Here is a 19,832-nt window from a genome sequence, read left to right as displayed (position 1 = left end):
TGTGTGACAGGAATATGGTATGGAGAATATCACTCTTCTGAGAGATGGGACTTACTTTAATGATCTTGTAATCATTGCTTTCCTTAACTGGGTGAGAGAATTATGTAATGCTGAGATGATATGTGGGTATCGGTGAGTAGCTCTTATTTAAGGAGGAAACAAGAGGAAATGATCTGTCCCTATCCCTCAAGCAGTAAGACCAACCCACCTTCTGTATTTCCTGAGTGAAGATCTCCTTCGGGCCTTTCTCCAGCTTGTCCATATTCTGAAAGTTGCTGCAAAGTACCAAATGTGTGTTAGAAATAAACAGATACATATCAACGGAATAAAATCAACTAAAGAAGAATTTAAACCAAAGAAAACTATTCATTTAACTTTCAAGTTCCTACAAATATGCGAGACACAGGCAAGAATTTCGACACTTAGAAAGCGAGATATTGTACGAAATGTTCAGTCACAAATATAAATGTCACCTGTATCTAAGGACATTACCTGGACCTGGACCATGACAAAAAAAAAAAAATAAAAATAAAAATAAAACTACTACTTTTATACGCTCAGGTCATATGATGTTGAATCAATCACATCAGAGGGATGCCCTCTTTGAATTCTCTCATTCCTGTTCAAGAAAGACTCTTTCAACGACCAGTTATGAAGACAGGCGCAGAAAAAGGGAGATTACAGGCATTTATAACCTTATTACTCAGCAGCATCAACAGATCCAACAACAAGCTCTCAGAGTAGGAGAGTGCTCGGTGGTGTCGACGGCAAGAACCAAACTAGATCAGACTCTACCAACTGACAAAGGTAATTCACCCTTCCCCGCACCACCATAAGTAACCTGATGTGACCAGGGTGGCTAATCTTCCACGTCATGGAAGCCTGGGTCCTGATCTTACATGTACACACACATGCATCGCTCCTGCTACACTAAGTGTACTGCTTCATCTCTACTCAAACAGTTGCAAACATCCTCCTTCAACAGCCCTTGTTAACACCTTTAGCACAACGGTGCGACCACTGAACGTGATGATACTACCCTAAAGCCAAGACAAGGGCCAGGCCATCACACCCAGTAGTCGTTCCGTCGTGCTCAAGAGTTGTAACGTAGTGTTCAAAGTGTCGTACCACCTTGTTTAATAAGTGAAACAAGAAGGTCCACCATTTCTTGAGGGAATTAAGTATATTCCTTACAGTAACACCGGAGCATTCACTTCTCTGGTGTAGTTTATTCCGTTCTCTCCCATATGCTTCTAATATACAGATAACATCTGTGTCACGTAAACTCAGGAACGTAGCAGCCCCATTCACTAGTGATCAAAGTCTTTTAAAACTGACATTTAGCACAGGAATCACACTCTACGTAAAATACACTACCACCCTTCTCCTTCCAATACAACTGATACTGTAGTCATGAGTTACGATCCTCTACTTTCTCATATTAAACAAAATCTTCGTCCATCATAACATCAGATTTCACCTACACCCAACCACGGGCTTTAGAGGCCTCATTTCTCTCACGGAAATTGGATCTAAAAGCAAATAAAACTCTCATACAACCAGCCTCTCTTTGCCGTCCACAGCATCAACACCAAATCTCTATGTACGTGTTTACACCGCGTCCATTACTGAGATGAGAGGCAGAGATGAGAGCTCGGAGCTGGCTCCCTTGCCCTCAGATTGGCCACTGTTGACCCGAGGTTATTGAAAAACAGCCCGGGCTGTCTTAGCACTTAGTAAATTAACAATAAATGCCTAAGTTTTTAGGCGAAAGACGTAGTTTCATCCCGCAGACTGAGAAAAACACACAAGGATCCGTTTACGTTATGTTTTGCTGATTGGATGTGGCGTTACGCTCTGGCGAAGCAACGGTGGAGTTCATTAAAAAATTACTGATATACTCCAGAGATTACACCTGATACATTGGTAGGAAAACCCATGGGGGATGAAGACAGCAATTTTGTGCACCATATCTTCGAAGAAACTCAAACTTATCCATTTATGGAGTCACATGTCACCTTCCTTGTCCAATGTGATTTCCGCTTCTTCCCTTCCACGTTTAAGCTGTAGGTCAGTTTACATTCTCATGTCTTGTCCCTGATCCTAAAAACTCTTTTGTTTTAAAAGACAGATTTATCAGAATTTTAACTTTTTACCCATTTAGTGTTATCTTAATGTTACCAACAGTATGAGACAGTGATTTTCTAAAGGCACAGAATTATATGGTCTTCTAATACACACACACACACACACATATATATATATATATATATATATATATATATACATATATCATCCAGTTTCCATTTTCTTTAAAATTTCAATAGGGTTGGAAGAAAAAAGCGTTGCTCTTGCTTTCGAGGTACACACGTAAATGTCCATACATAGACATTTACAGACATGAGTCCACACTAACTTACATAAACACTCAAACACAACAAAATACACTCACACACACACACACACACACACACACACACACACACACACACACACACACACATACATACACACACACACACACACACACTGATGATAATAATCACATTAGAGATGAATGAGCGAGCTAGGATAAAGACATGGATACCAAAGAAACCAATCAGCTTCCCAAAGCTCAGAACCTGACAGCCAATCAACGTTCAAAGTATAGTGCGACAGCCAATAGGAACCCAGAATATCGAAACCCAACACCCAATTAAATTTTGCGCAAACATATGAAGGAGTCGCCTGAAAGTGACATGAAAAACTGAAATATCAAAATACAGGCGAAAAAAGTCTAAGAAACTACTTATCTTTCATTCTATCCTAAGCAGTAATTTACACTTTTCTGTAGTCAACGTCTTTGGGGACCTGGTCACAGAAAAGATAAGTATGGTCGTGTTACTGACAACATGAAATAGATGCGTAGTTTTATGGAACGCGCGCGCGCGTGTGTGTGTGTGTGTGTGTGTGTGTGTGTGTGTGTGTGTGTGTTTTATGTAAGAAAGTTTCACACCAGTGATGCCCCGTCTCCTCATCTTGTATGCATATTCCCAGCCTTTACTACTATGTATGTATATAAACAGACACCCACTCTAGCTTACGCCTCGCGTGTGTGAGTGTATATGTGTGTGTGTGTGTGTGTGTGTGTGTGTGTGTGTGTGTGTGTGTGTGTGTGTGTGTGTGTGTGTATCAAAAGACAAGTGTGTTGATAGCTATTCGATCGTGTTTACCCTACTTGCTGGAGTTATCCTTTTTTGTTCCCTTTATTCACTCTCCCAAAACCCAAAAATCTTCCTCAACACAGATTTTCTCTCTCTCTCTCTCTCTCTCTCTCTCTCTCTCTCTCTCTCTCTCTCTCTCTCTCTCTCTCCACTTTACCTCTTACACTCACCGTAGCCTTTTCCCCTTTGACCTACACCTTCCTGCGCCTTTTCCCCCCCTCGTCTGTATATCACAAAAATCCCTTATCCTCGAAGTAAGATCCCATCCCCACCCCTCCCCACCCTCCATCGCCCGTTTCAAATCTCTGTTAAACCTAACTTCAGTCAGTCCCTTTGAACCTACCTCTCCTCTCAATTCCCCTACCAGACTAGCTAGAATGCCCCTCAGCTACACTTTAAGCGTCTTCTCTCCCCTAAGCCACTTGAGACCCATTGAAAAAGGAGAGAAAAAAAAAGCTTTTTCTACTTTTAACGACTTCAGAAAAGAATAAGGGCCTCTCTTGTACCCTAGACCACTGTAGATAAGAGGCAACTGAAATCCCTTCATCAATAAACCACTTTGGACAAGAGATTACACCCCCCCCCCTCCCCTAAGACCACTTTGAAGAAGGGATTACTGACCCTTCTCTACCCTAAACCACTTTTAACAAGGGATAATAGATCCCCTCACCCCCACTCCTCTCCCCTAAACCACTTTGGACAAGGGATTACAGATCCCCCCCCCCCACCCCTCTCCCCTAAACCACTTTGGACAAGGGATTACAGACCCATCCTTTCCTCTAAGCCAATTTAAGGTAAAGCGAGAAATATCCCTCTTCACTTCTAATCCATTTTAACCAAGGAATAAAGTCTTCTCTTTTCTTCTAATCTATTGTAAACTAAGGATAAAAACTTATCTTCTTACCATAAACAGTTTAGACAAGGGTTTAAAGACCTTTTCCTCCTAAACCACTTTAGACATAGAGGAAAATGCTTCTCGTCCTCCCCTAAGCCAACTTAGACAAATGGTAGGATACCTCTCTTCTCACAACTAACGACATAAGGCTCTCAAAAAACACACCTCAACTTACTTTTTCTTATCAACCCCATTATAAAAGCTACCCCGTTTACCTTAGTTTCCCCTTATAACTGCATAAAGAAAAGGAAATTCTTTATGAATGCAATAACCAAACCAATAACAAAGTGAGGGGAAATATGTCCAAAGAAAGTTCTCTGCCAATACCGAGGAAAAGGAACAATTTACACAATTACAAAAAAAAGAAAAAACGGGGGATCTTACAAGAAGAAACTTCGTAGAATTGCTTATCTATAACTATATTCTCCTATATGTAAAACTTATTGGAATCCTTTTATGAAATTCGAAACTAGAGGAAGCAATAATGCAAATAAGGTTATTCAAAGAAAATACAGACAGACATTTCCTGTAAATAAATTATCATTAGTAATTCTGCAGCAGATAAACTTGTTAAACACCTTTGGATACTGTATTCTGTTGTCAGTCTCTCTAACGAACTTATGTCCCAACCTCGCCCATATACATATGCACGAACCCGCCAGGACATGTACACATAACCTTACGGGTATTATACAGCTATGAATATAAATTTGGATACACACAAACACAGGCATACATGCATTCACTATACATGATTAAGCATTTAAACACATACAACCAAATGTACACAAATGCTCTTATTTCTTTTGATCCTTTCCTCCCTTTTTCTCTCTCCCCTTCTCGATCTCTCTTTCTCAAACGAACACATAAAAACGCATATACCCACAGACACAAAATTCAATCTGCTGAATCAGCCAGCTTTGAATACTTTCACCAATTACTTTGGTGCAGCTCCAACAAATCATAATTATATGCAACATCTCTCGAAAACGCTATAAGTTAAACATCCTAATTGCCTGAATCTTATCAAACAGTTCAATGACGATTCATTTGAATCATACTCAATTAAAAGCATTCGACAAATTCACTTAAACACTAACTTTCATAATATTCACCGATTCGTCAATAGTCTAGTTCACTTTTAGACTGTTTTGAGGAGTCATTTGAATCATACTCCAATGAAAGCATTCGACAAATTCACCTAAACATTAACCTTCATAATATTCACTAATACCTCAATATTCAAGTACACTTCTAAACAGTGAAAGAGTTATCACTTGAGCTACTAAAACTTGCTATAAATCTAACCCACCGCAGGAACTAGAGAGTGAAACAAAACTGGTATTTATTCACCTTAATATCTGCTTCACAGTCATGGGTTTGCTGGGAGTGTAGCTGAGGCTGATCCGCTGTGCTCCCTGCACACGAAAGAGAAAAAGATAATATTTTAGTCAAACTTTATGACAAAACAACAGTCATGTAGCCAGCAGGGAAATTCACAGAGAAAACCTACACAGGGAAATATTCTAAGGATGTTTATCTACCGGTAGAATATAACACAACATGAAACTACTCGGAAAACCAAACTTTGTATCACTTAGAAATCCTGGACGTTAGAAAAAAAAACGCAAAGAAAACTTCAATAGAGAAATAATTCAAAGTGTTTATCTATCGATAGACTGTAATGAATCACAGAGAGACTCACAAGATCTAACTTTAGATCATACAGAAACACTGGATGTCAATGAGACATGAGGGTATTTGATATCACAAACGTAGGTATCAAGAAAATATAGCTTCTGGAGTTTAAATGACCCGAATATGGAGAAAACATAGATGATGATGAAGTTGAAAAAAAAAAAATGGATAAGAATCGTGGATTAAAGAAAATGGGCAAGAATCGTGGGTTAAAGAAAAGGAAGATTCTTTGTTTAAAAATCATGGACAGAAAAAATAATATGATCCTGGATGTTAAAAATCATGGATAATGGAGTTGAAAGAGCCTAGATTTATAACAAATCTTAAAATCCTTTTGTATTCCTACAAGTCACTGAAGTATGAAATATAGAAATGCAGTATCTTAATACCGACATAAGTAACCATGGAAATAATGCAAAATATATAGAACATAACCATATATTTCAGGATAGTTAATTTCAATTTACTCAAACTCCATTCAATTAGGATATCTGCACTGGCAATCCTCTAAATATCCAAAAATAAGAAAAAGAATCCTGCATGAGGATATATATATATATATATATATATATATATATATATATATATATATATATATATATATATATATATAACCTTTTTTAATGCAATACAACATGTAGGAAAAACGTTTCTTACTGGCGCTATGAGACGTCTATGTTTCCAGATATATACAGAAAATATAGTTCTTGTTTCATTACATTATTCCCTTCAATAATCACAAAAATTAATTCGTATGGGACTAAAAGGAATTTTTCTCTGCGAGTGATAATTTCGGAATGAATAGGTAATATTCTGGACATTATAGAGTATATTCACAATTCAGGAATATCTGAAGTCTGGGTATAATTCACCGTGCCTAAATCATAGAACATTTCAACCTCTTTCTTCCACTTGATAAACTGAATGATCAAGAAACTTTATCTGGGACTTGTCGAACTTTTATTGTTTCAAGCTTAAGGAATTACTCGCAATTCCTTCTTTATCTCGTTAGGAGGAAAGTTGAAATTTCAAATAAGGATTCCGATATATATATATATATATATATATATATATATATATATATATATATATATATATATATATATATTATATATACATAAAGGATCCCTTAGTATTCTCTCTTCACAATTCATCCACTCCATCCTAAACTACTCTTCACCCACCTGGACACACACCCTAACAAAAGCAAATACAACAAAGCTGCAAACCAAATACTGCAATCACTGGCAGCCTACCAACCACAAACATTCGACATCTGCACAATGAAACAATAATACTTTCAATACAATCTCACCTCAGTGTGTCCGACACTCGATATTTTTTTCCCCACACTAGCACTAGACCCTCCTCACTCAAATCATTCCATAACCAACAACCAATCACAAAGTAGGAATGAAAAAAAAACAACTCCTGCCTCATATTTTGGAGGCCTGTACTCACACATACCTCAAGAAACACATCAATGAGAAAAGTTGTACTTACCGTTATCAATCTTATATACATGAAACAACTACCACCCGACCCTCCTGAGCCAGGTATTTCTAACAGCCACCCCAGCAGACAAATATACACACAGCCACCTGAAACCTCACCTCACATCCAGTACAAATCAACCTATCCAACGTCTGCGCTCTGCTGAACATCTCCCACTGCTCCAACGTTACCAGCACCGTTTCATTATACCACAAGACCGGTCATGCTCCAGATTTGGCCCTCAGTTGCCCTGTGCTCAACTCCGCAAAGACACAAACACAGCATCACCAAACTTTATAACCTGTGCTCCCACCCGCTGATCGTGGCCATCTACTTGAGCGCTGCGTGAGCCAATATAAGACTCCTGGTATACGAAGGTAGGTGATTTTACACACACACACACACACACACACACACACACACACACACACACACACACACATATATATATATGTATATATATATATGTATATATATATACATATATATATATGTGTGTGTGTGTGTGTGTGTGTGTGTGTGTGTGTGTAAGGTAATCTCTGAAACAAAACAAAACAAGTCTTGAGATAATATATGTATGTGCAGTATGATGCAAAATCTCCTCACTCATTCAGTTATATCCCGATACTTAAATCCTATTTATGTACGTCTTGAAATTTGTATGTTTGTCAAGCTTCCACCTGGCGCCTTTTCAAAAGTCAGGATTTCAACTTCCTCGAAAATTCTTTGATTATATTTCCTCTTTTCTTCATACTTCTCTATTCTCTATTATGTTTGGTTTTAAGTCTGACCTTCATGAAAAACATTTTACGTACCTGGAGCCCGCGTTTTTCTCTTATCAAAATGAATATATAAATAAAGACATAAAAATGTATATTAACAGATAAGATAAAATTGTATAGATAAAACCCTTGAAGGCCCTAAAAGCAGTTCCAAACACGCGTTTCTTACGCTTTGAACATTGATAATCTGGTGGTATACTGTGGTCTTAAACTTTATGAGAATAAATATTGTATCAAGATTATCAAGAGAAATAACTTGCAAAGAAGAAAGTCGATACTCAGATATGTGTCGTGGACTTCAGGAACCCGAGATCCACTATAGATGTGACTCAAGATAGAGATGACTCTCGCTTTACCTTCCTTGAGTAACAACCTACTGGAAACTCCTTATTACCTTCCTTTCGTCTAGTCCTCCGCCCTCACCTCTGGCTCCTTCTCCGGACCTACGCTTTTACCTTAGCTCTCCCTCCTTCCTTCACTCTCGTCCTTCTCATGTTTCTTGTTGCCCCCGATTTTTTTTTTTTCTTCTGATCACTTTTCTTCCTCAAAACCCCTGACCTCTAGTTCGTCTCTTTATAGCTTCTGCCTCTTCAACCAATTCTCATCTCCATGGGTTCTCTCTCTCTCTCTCTCTCTCTCTCTCTCTCTCTCTCTCTCTCTCTCTCTCTCTCTCTCTCTCTCTCTCTCCTGGAACCTAGCTCCCCTGCCCCTTGACACTCTCCATGTAATTACGCTGTACATAGAACAACATACTTCAATCGCGAGACAAATAAAATTCCCCTGGGTAAAGCCGTTGTGATCTAAAAAAAAAAGGAAAACAAATATTTTTTTACTTTTTTTTTTTTTTTTTTGTCATTCCAAGAATTCAATTTAGACTTGAGCTTCTACGCTGCGGGAAAATATTACCCCCATGTTTTTCTTAGGGGTCTGAACCCGTGTTGAAAAGTTAACTAATTAGCCCCACTTTAAATCCTTTTTCAATGGAAGTTGAATGTTACGATGATTTAATCTTTAAATCCCGCGGTGTTTGTGAAAGTTTGAACGTACGGCCCATCCTCCAGTGTTGATTGCGGCCCAAAAATATGAAAGAAATTGAAAAAAATTAAAGAGGACAGAGAGAAGTTTTCTCAGGAATAAGAAAGATGGAGAGAAATATACACAGGTTAACACATAACCATACTGCAATAGGTATGGTCTGACTTGATAATAATTGAATATACATTTAAATGACAGCGAATCATGTAGATTAATGAATGAAAATGTAATAGGGGAAAATTCGATAGATACATAGGTAAATAAACAGGCTGATGGAAACGTAAACAGAAGGAAAAAGAGACAAACGAAAAAGACCTTTTTTTCTTTTTCTGTGTCGGAAGTCGGCAGCAGAACACAGACTTGTATGATCCATTAGCGGGGAACGGGGAAAGAAATTGGCGAGGATTGTTGGCTTGGTCGAGCGTGAAATTGTAAGGCAGAATTGGGAAATGATCAAAAGGGGGAGGGGGAGGAGGGTGAAAACTAGCTCTCTGGGGGTGGGGGAGATGGGGGGGAGATTGGGGGAAGATGGGTTAGGTTGGGAGAAGGGAATGCGGTGGGAGATTATTAGATAGGGGTGAAGGTTATCCCTGTTGTCCTTGAGGCTTGAGATGGGGGTGATAGAAGAAGTGGGGAGATTATTATGGAGGTTACGAGCAATATCTAAGGATGTAGAAGGTGTGTGAGGGTGGGATGATAGGGTGAGAAAAGTTGTGGGGAGATAGGGTGATAGTAAAAGGGGGCTACGGAATAATCGCTCTGGGAAGAGAAGAGGGGAAGACGACCAAAGGGGAGAGGTGGGGAGGTGCTACTGTGTGATTGGAACATTATCAAATGAGGGGTGAAAATTAGCTTAGGGGATAGAAGGTAATGAGAGGGGAGATGGAGTCAGGGGAGAAGTTGAGGTGCGGGTGGCAGAGACGGAAGATTTGGGGAGGAGAAGTCGGATGAGTGAAGGAGTGGCATGGTGTGATGGTTTGTTGGAAGAGGGAGGAAAGGAAGGAGGGAGTTAATGCGATGCAAAACGAAGAAAATACTGTGAAAGTAGCTGGGCGTTTAAAAAGTAGTGAAACAGATATGAACAGTGAGATTAAAGCAGGCAGAGGACAAGGAAATGACAAAATAAACCAAGAGGAAGAAGAAGAAGAAGAAGAAGAAGAAGAAGAAGAAGAAGAAGAAGAAGAAGAAGAAGAAGAAAAGGCGGGAGAGAGAGAGAGAGAGAGAGAGAGAGAGAGAGAGAGAGAGAGAGAGAGGGAGAGAGAGAGAGAGAGAGAGAGAGAGAGAGAGAGAGAGAGAGAGAGAGAGAGAGAGAGAGGACAGCAGGAAATAGCGTGTGTTTGCCAACCTGAAATACACGTCACCCGAGATAGCCGGAATGACTGCATAAATTCGCCCACTTAGCTCAGCCCAGATTCCTGTACGGTCGTTGTGTCCCACTAGGTGAGCTGAATTCACCATCCATCATAAGGGAAGCTATCTTCACCAGTCATCACCAGGAGAGCCACACCTTCACCAGTCATCACCAGGAGAGCCACACCTTCACCAGTCATCACCATGAGAGCCACACCTTCACCAGTCATCACCAGGAGAGCCACACCTTCACCAGTCATCACCAGGAGAGCCACACCTTCACCAGTCATCACCAGGAGAGCCACACCTTCACCAGTCATCACCAGGAGAGCCACACCTTCACCGGTCATCACCAAGAGAGCCACACCTTCACCAGTCATCACCAGGAGAGCCACACCTTCACCAGTCATCACCAGGAGAGCCACACCTTCACCAGTCATCACGAGGAGAGCCACACCTTCACCAGTCATCACCAGGAGAGCCACACTTTCACCAGTCATCACCAGGAGAGCCACACCTTCACCAGTCATCACCAGGAGAGCCACACCTTCACCAGTCATCACCAGGAGAGCCACACTTTCACCAGTCATCACCAGGAGAGCCACACCTTCACCAGTCATCACCAGGAGAGCCACACCTTCACCAGTCATCACCAGGAGAGCCACACTTTCACCAGTCATCACCAGGAGAGCCACACCTTCACCAGTCATCACCAGGAGAGACACACCTTCACCAGTCATCACCAGGAGAGCCACACCTTCACCAGCCATAACTATCAACTCAGTGGTCACCACTGTGGGCTTGTCATTAGGTGTTTACACCCAAGTAAATCCTAACACATCAATGATTTGGGCCAGAATCGACCCACTTGCTCTCCATATGAGGTAAACAAATCAACCAAAATCATATAATAAAAACCCAAAAAAGAAATCTATCAATTGAAGAACATGTATTCATCCTTACACTGTCATCATTGCCTTGTTTATCGACGACGACGGAAGAAAAGAAACTCAGATTTAGTGTATCTAACTTTTTTCCACAATATCTATATTATTTAGGGTACGAAGGTAACGGGCCGAAGTTCTATATCACTGGCGAGATTAATATAAAGCTTTTCTGGTAGACACCAGTAGGACGGCATTCCCACACTGTACTAAGGGGGAAAAATCCTTTACGCCGAAAGCCTAAGGGTCCATGTGGCCAGGAAAATTATCCCAGGATGGGGCTCTTCCCCAAACTTTCCCAACTAGTTAATTAAGGAAAATTGGGGCCATTATCGCCATTCGTGAGCCTTTACAAACTACCCTCGCATAAAAACTGGCCAAAAATGCAAATTGGAAAACCCTTATGTCGCCCCTCTGACAAATATGACGGTTGCCAAGTAGCAGTATTTTAGACATGACTCAGAAATTTTCTCTTTTGAAGTAAGACTTAGTCTATCTTGAACTGTACATTGATTCTAAAACATCTATCGATCTATCTCTTCTAGGGATAACATTTCATTTTTTTTTTCTTTTTTGTAGAGTGTAGGTGGAACTTTAAGATAAGAGATTACTACGCGATTATTAACATATATATATATATATATATATATATATATATATATATATATATATATATATATATATATATATATATATATAATACATATATATATATATATATATATATATATATATATATATATATATATATATACATATATATATACTTTCATAACTATTCGTTGCATAATATACTTTTGGACAGGATTTCATACTGACTGATTGGGAAAAAATCCATTTCTTTTTACTCACCCTGGAAACAAAAATTAGAAAATAGCTTGCCAAACGGCAGCAGCAGCTTCCCGTCTGTCAAAAAAATATAACAAAAACAACACTACATAATAAAATCCTCTCGCATGGACTTGTCATTGAAAAATTACACTTTAGCCCCGAAGACTGAGTTAAAAAGAGGGCACACATGTTTTTCCATATATACATATATATATATATATATATATATATATATATATATATATATATATATATATATATATATATATATATATCAAATTTTCTTGAAACTCAGATCTAAAATTCTATACTGTTCTACAGGCTAAATGAAAATACGAAATACATCTGAAAAGGAAGAGGAAAGAACCAGAAAAACAAGAACAAGTCAAGTTTGCGAGATGTTTGAAATCGAATATAAATTGAATAAAAGCATTCACCCCATCAACTGATTCAAAATGTTGTGGAGATTTTTCATAAACAGATCTTTGTGTAACGCTTACTTTTGTCTCAGTGTTGAAATATGAATAAAAAAGGCGCAAAAAACACTAAGAAGGAAATGGATTGGTAGATAGATAGGTAGAGAAAGATAGATAGATAGATAGATTGATAGATAGATAGATAGATAGATAGATAGAGAGAGAGAGAGAGAGAGAGAGAGAGGGGGGGGGAAAGGGAAAATATATAGATAAACAGACAATGGCACAGGCAGATAGACAGGTGGTGAGAAAGAACATGACAAATGCTAAACTGAGCCTCTCGCACCTCAACCCATCCACCCAAGAAGCCCCATCCCAACCCACCCTACTCATCCTTGCTTCCCCCTCTTCTTTGTGTTCCCGACACCAGCCTTAATTTAAACAATCAACGCCGTATCTTCAAAGACCTGCTACAAAGTGGTTGCAATCAAAGTAACTAATTAAACAGCATCTTAAAGAAAGGCACTGGCCTTCCGCCTAAGGGGAAGTGGGGGGGGTGCAATAGCAGGAGAGAGAGAGAGAGAGAGAGAGAGAGAGAGAGAGAGAGAGAGAGAGAGAGAGAGAGAGAGAGAGGATAGGAGATTGGGAGAGTAAAGGAGGGCGTGGGAGGAGGAGGAAGAGTTGCCCTTCACATAGCCAACACGCACACTCATGCAAGGAGGTCTGCAATTAGCAAAAGAAGGTATGCCAATTTGTGCCACCAGCTTACATGAGATCTCTTTGAGGAGTGGAGTAAGAACTCATTCTCAACAGACGGTCGAGTTTCTGCCATCTTATTGTGACCACCTCTCTGGCCAGGAATGTAAAGGAGGAGCGAAGGGGAACTAACTTAAAAGGGAAAGACAGAAGGTACAAGGTAGGCAAATGGTGGCAAGGAACACAATTGTCTTGTAAGGAGGGGTAATTATGGAAGAGGAGATTCACCGTAGAGTTTAATTATAGCGGTGGAGTTGATTACAGGATAAGAGTGAGTGTGTTGGTAAATGCTGGAGTCTACCGACTCTCACAGAGCCAGAGGCTTTTATATTCGTACCTGTCGCAACCAGTCTCACCTTGCTAACATATCAGAATCTTTAAATTAGACTTTTATTCTTAAAGAAGTATTTCCTTGTATGAATGTGAAAGCTTTGCCCTCGAACCTTTAACCCAAAGCTTCGTTCTTTTTTTTCCAGAATTCCCTTTGTGCTTCGAACAGTGTATCAATAAAATCTAAATCAAACTAAATGAGAGAGAGAGAGAGAGAGAGAGAGAGAGAGAGAGAGAGAGAGAGAGAGAGAGAGAGAGAGAGAGAGAGAGAGTCTAATGAGATGTCATAGCCATCATGTCTTCGCCAGGATGGCTCCAAGCGCCGGCGTGTCCAGAATTAAAATGTCTGGTCTCAGAACCCTTCATCCAACGGTAAAGAACCTGGAACTAATGACAGCCTAACCATGTTCGTCTCTCTAAATGGCCGGCAAGGTTGATGACTCTGGCAAATATTCAGCTTTGGATGATGACTGCACTCGATGTTCTTGTGAAAATACACATATCTTACACTAGAACAAAATAAAGTGATTTATAGTCTCTCTCTCTCTCTCTCTCTCTCTCTCTCTCTCTCTCTCTCTCTCTCTCTCTCTCTCTCTCTCTGTATATATATATATATATATATATATATATATATATATATATATATATATATATATATATATACGTATATTCCTATGAGTCCACGGGGAAAATGAAACACGAAAAGTTCCGAAGTGCACTTTCGTGTAATAATCACATCATCAGGGGAGACACAAGAGAGAAATATAATAGTCAGTTGATATACATCGAAGAGACGAAGCTAGGACGCCATTTGGTAAACATGTGATTGTCCAAAACATACAACAAGCGTTTACCAAATGGCGTCCGAGCTTCGTCTCTTCTATGTATATCAACTGACTCTTGTGTCTCCCCTGATGATGTGATTATTTCACGAAAGTGCACTTGGGAACTTTTCGTGTTTCATTTTCCCCGTGGACTCATAGGAATATCTTGATCACGCGCAAAATTGTGATCCTTTCTTATATATATATATATATATATATATATATATATATATATATATATATATATATATATATATATATATATATGGTGTGTGTGTGTGTGTGTGTGTGTGTGTGTGTTCTTAAACAGCAACACTTATGATGATGATGATGATGATGATAACAATAATAATAATAACAATAATAACAATAATAATAATAATAATCATAATAATAATAATAATAATAATAATAATAATAATAATAATAATAATAATGTACATTTATCAACATGAAAAAAATATTTTTACCATGATTAGTATCAGCATCACGCTATCGTTCATTATCATCATTAATATTATTCGCATCATTAACACTGTCATTATGCTGCTCTGTACCCTTAAAAAATGTTGAATGTTTAAAAACTTCGACTAACATATTCACACCGTACTGTTTGGACTCAACAATATGCCCAAATACAGAAAATTTTCAGGATTTCAGACGTATTACAAACCTCAGTTTACCTTGGAGTAACTCAACCGAGTTAAAAAAAAAAAGTATCTTTTTTTTTTTCGTAAAACAACGAAAAACTAAAGATGCAACTTTCCAGAAAGGCTAACAAAAATTACCTTCTTGTATTAATACCGGCCAAAGATGAAGATTTCATCTGTATCCCATAAACGAATTTATGAGTAAAACTGTTAAGTCTTCAACCTGTCTTAGGTCTAATTTACCATAACTAACCCATTTAAGAGGCTGGTATTATCCTGTCTGACTGTAATGATGCCTACGGAGTCTAATTGAAGGCTCACCTTCTCCACCTAAGCTCATAGAGGATCGTACCCTTCGGTGGGACGAAAAAGATCGGATGATTACGGTTTCTCATCGTCAAGTTACTGAATTCCCCTTCCTTATTCTTGGTTACGAAAGGTGTATGTTTTTCCTTATCATCTGTGGGCTTCCTCGAAGCACTAATTCTAAAGGTTCCATCCTTTTCTGCGTTTGTAGCGAGGTTACAAAGGGGCTTATCCAAGTACTGTATCTTAAAAGTTCCTTCCTTGCAGACATTTCTGAAGCTGTGGTGGAGGTTCAGACGGGCTTCTCTAATAATAACATTCTATGGTTCCTCCACTGTAAACCATTTTTAAGGTTCTCTGAGGCTGGGACGATAGGAAGTCTTACATCATTTATTGATAGCAGACTCGATAAGCCTACTTCTGGTGGAGTACTCTTTGTAACTCAGATGATTCCTTTTCCCTAAGCCTTTAAGAGTCTGGTTTGGATGTTACGAAGCACTAAGTTATTTCTATAGTGAATGTATACTTCTGTGTCTTATGGTTTTAAGGAGCAGCCTTCTACGCAGCTCCCACGATCAGACATCTGCTCGACACTGCTGGGCCCACATTTTGAACTTTCGAATTGCACTATCAAACAAAGAATCGCTGCAATATATCTCTCACTAGTGGTACCAGTTTCACGTTATAATACCCATTGGATCCACTTATTAGAAGGGCTGCTGATTTTATTTGCAGGAGTTCATGACCTGAACTGTAATAGTTTCTCACGGGGTACATGCAAAGTTAGCCAATAGAAAGGTTATGGTCCTGCAATACACTGAACAAAGTTGAACGGTCACGCTACATCTAGATCTTTGGCTGTGTGTTGGGGAATAATCTAGACACTGCGCCAAACATTTCTTAAGAAAGAAAATGGGAGTCTATTGTTTCCACCTTAAGAAATCTGATCACTGATATATCGAGAGGTCGCTGCGAGTCGAGCCTTCACAATTCATAATATTCTTAAAATCCTCTTTAGAAAAATATTAGATCTCTTTGTGGCGATGTTTAATTTCACTTTTGGTTCTTAATTTATTCATTTATAGCCGGTTGTCTGCCACGGATTCTAGGTCGATGTGCATCCTTCCTCAGAACTGGCACATGATATACTTCAACTCTCGTTATAATCTTTCACTCTGTCTCTGGTGTGTGTCTCAATCTTTCTTTCCTTCTCTCTCTCTCTCTCTCTCTCTCTCTCTCTCTCTCTCTCTCTCTCTCTCTCTCTCTCTCTCTCTCTCTCTCTGTCTCTCTCTCTCTCTCTTTCTCTCTCTCGCATGGGTTCATTTGGTTACTCATGAAAGTTAGTAGGCGTGAAAACTTGCCCAACAAGTGTAACTGGCCTAACACTCGGACAAACAAGGCGTATTGGCTTATTTACTGGAGTTTTTAGCTCGTTTGTGATGGTATGTTCAAGGCTGAGGGATGGAAAGGGTTAATTCTTTTTCTACGATGAACAAGGACACATACAGTCCCAAACTCTTGATTATATGAAAATGCATTACGAGCGGAAGGTCTCATACGTACCAAAATATACACATTAGATTATCCCTGGCAGGATTTGGTAGGTTTGCCTATGTTGAGTTTTCTTAGGTCTTCACACACACACACACACACACACACACACACACACACACACATATTCTTCTCAAACTTCAAACACTGAACTATTTTTGATAAACCATCCTGTTTTCCTCTAACTCTCAACGTCTTCGCGCGCACACACACACACCCTACCGATCTCCTCCTACGGGATTAGTCACACTCTTTTAAGTCTCCACACAATGTCTTCATATTACTCTGTAAGCCACACAATCTCAGCGTCGTCTCCACATAGCCTTTTGTTCTCCACACACTCTCTCTCAATTTCGTTTCCACACTGCCCTCTGACTGTCTGTACAATACCTCAAACCATCTGGGCAAATCCAGTGATATCTTGACATGGTAACCCCCTGTGGACACAAAAGCAGAGATTTCATGTCCATTACATTTTTCCTTTTATGCAAAATAAACAAAACCTCATCTGCACCATCCTCCACATAACAGCTCACACACCTCAGAGAAGCCTTGACCCCCACCTGAACTTCTTTCAACCCGCCTGGAATTCATTCAACCAACAGACTTACACATCCCACAGGTGAGACACATTTTTCTTTCTGTTACTTCGATGCATTCGATAATCATTGCCTAAACATCGGACTTGCCGGTCTATCTCAACTGTGGCATCTGGGACGCGTCCTTTTTAAGAGTTTAATCATCCAGGACTCTTTAAAAAGCGTCGCTCCTGATTAAACTGCTTCACCGTAATCACAAATTGACGCAAACTTCTAAAAATAAATGCCGAAGGAAAGATTCATCCGATAGCTGCAAGAATTATGACATTCAAACTAATTAACAGATTATGATAATCTTTTCCCGGAAATATTTTTCATACCTTCTCACGACCACTGAAAAAGATTCTCTGTATATTTCTTGTATATTCCAGGACTTTGCTAACATCTTAATATCGACAGAATCATGACATTTACAATTTCTTATGTACCACACACACACACACACACACACATATATATATATATATATATATATATATATATATATATATATATATATATATATATATATATATATATATAAATCGAGTAGGAAAGAAAGGGAAATAGTGCCACCCGTCTGAAAGATGAAGAACCAGGAAGTTTTGCTGGGAGGACCTGATGAAGCAAGTTTACGTGAGGCCATAGTCGGGCAGTTGAGAATCAAGACGCTGACAGCTTAAGGGTAAGAACACTATGTTGGGTCAAGGGAACGAGCTCACATATCACCACACACATGGACTACATATGTACAGAAGCTTTCATATAAGATTATGATCGAAACGTCTATAGCAAATGGAATAAAAGTCAAGTATATGGACAAGGATATATTCAGCAATCATTTTGTATCCTGTATTGGGCCAAAACTAGAACATGCCTTTTAGATTTGATCAACAGCCTCAAAGAAGCACAAAGAACTAATAGGGAACATGCAGAGGAGTGCAGCTAACATGGTACCGGAATTGAGAGAGCTGAATTACAAGGAAAGGCTAAAGGCCATAAATGTTCTCACCAAGGAAAAGAGAAAAGGAGCGACCTGATCACAATCTTAAAATCTGCATGAAGAGGGAGATGGTAAACAGTTGTTAAAAAAGATACAAGAAAAACTAGAGGACATTACACGAATGAAAAAAAACCTTATCAGAAACGATGTGTAGAGGGATTAGTAAATATGGTCAACATACAGATGTTTAAAAAGTTGTGGTATACTAAAGATGGCTTTAGAAATAGTGTCATACGAGTTTAAAACTCCTCCCTGTTCAGTAAAATTAGGTAGTACAAATTGCTTCTTACATACACACACACACACACACACACACACACACACACACACACACACACACATGCAAGAGATGGGACCCCACGATTTTAGAACTCCCTCCTCGTACAGTAGGAATAAGTAACTGCAAATAGGTAATTACACGATAGAGGAAGCCTGAACCACCATCTGGGTAGAAGTGGACGCCAATCACCAACGGGAATTGTACCCAAGGTCCTCCGCTATATACCGCAGGCTAGGGGCGAATTCATGGTCGAAGGATATATATATATATCATTCTGCTTCTCGGCTCATACGATTTTTTTTCCTTCACATATTTTCTTTTATTATCTGATTATTTGCATTTATCCACTGGTCTCTCTCTCTCTCTCTCTCTCTCTCTCTCTCTCTCTCTCTCTCTCTCTCTCTCTCTCTCTCTCCCTCCCTCCCTCCCTGTCCAATCATCCGTCACGTACACTCTAGAGGCCATGCTGACGAGGTGAGCCAGATGGCACTCCTCGAGTGATGATCCTCCTGTTGATGCTTTCATTTTCATGCCTCCTGCCTCTTTCATCTCCTCTTCTCCTCTTTTTTCTTTACCCTCTTAGATCTATCTCTTTCCTATCTTTTTTTTCTTTTTCAGCTACCACTTCTCATTGTCATATTTTCCTTTACTATGCCTTCTCTTGTTTTCATCTTTTTTTATGACTGCTGCTTCTTTCTTCTTCCTGAAGACCTCTGAACTCTTTCCTTCTCTTCCACAGTTACTCTCTTGAATCTACTCTTTTCTTATCTCTTTTAAATGTACCTTTCTTTTTAAACTTTTTTCATTCTTTTCTATCCTCAATCTTACTGACCTCTTATTCTTTGCTAGCTTTGTTGTCATTTTGCGTTCTCCTTCTCCCTCTCTAATTTCTAACTCATTTTCTTT

At 39.2% G+C, this 19,832-nt stretch overlaps 1 protein-coding gene across 1 annotated transcript in view; it reads right to left on the bottom strand.

Moving 5' to 3' along the window:
- LOC139759487 (GTPase-activating Rap/Ran-GAP domain-like protein 3) overlaps positions 1-19,832 on the bottom strand; it is a 628,035-nt gene that overhangs the window by 229,536 nt on the left and 378,667 nt on the right. Inside the window, 2 exon segments of the mRNA XM_071681664.1 lie at positions 209-275; positions 5,452-5,516. Coding sequence (XP_071537765.1) covers positions 209-275; positions 5,452-5,516 — 132 coding nt within the window.

Source organism: Panulirus ornatus, chromosome 33, assembly GCF_036320965.1.
Source record: "Panulirus ornatus isolate Po-2019 chromosome 33, ASM3632096v1, whole genome shotgun sequence".
NCBI lineage: Eukaryota > Metazoa > Arthropoda > Malacostraca > Decapoda > Palinuridae > Panulirus > Panulirus ornatus.
This window is presented reverse-complemented; position numbering and strand designations above follow the sequence as displayed.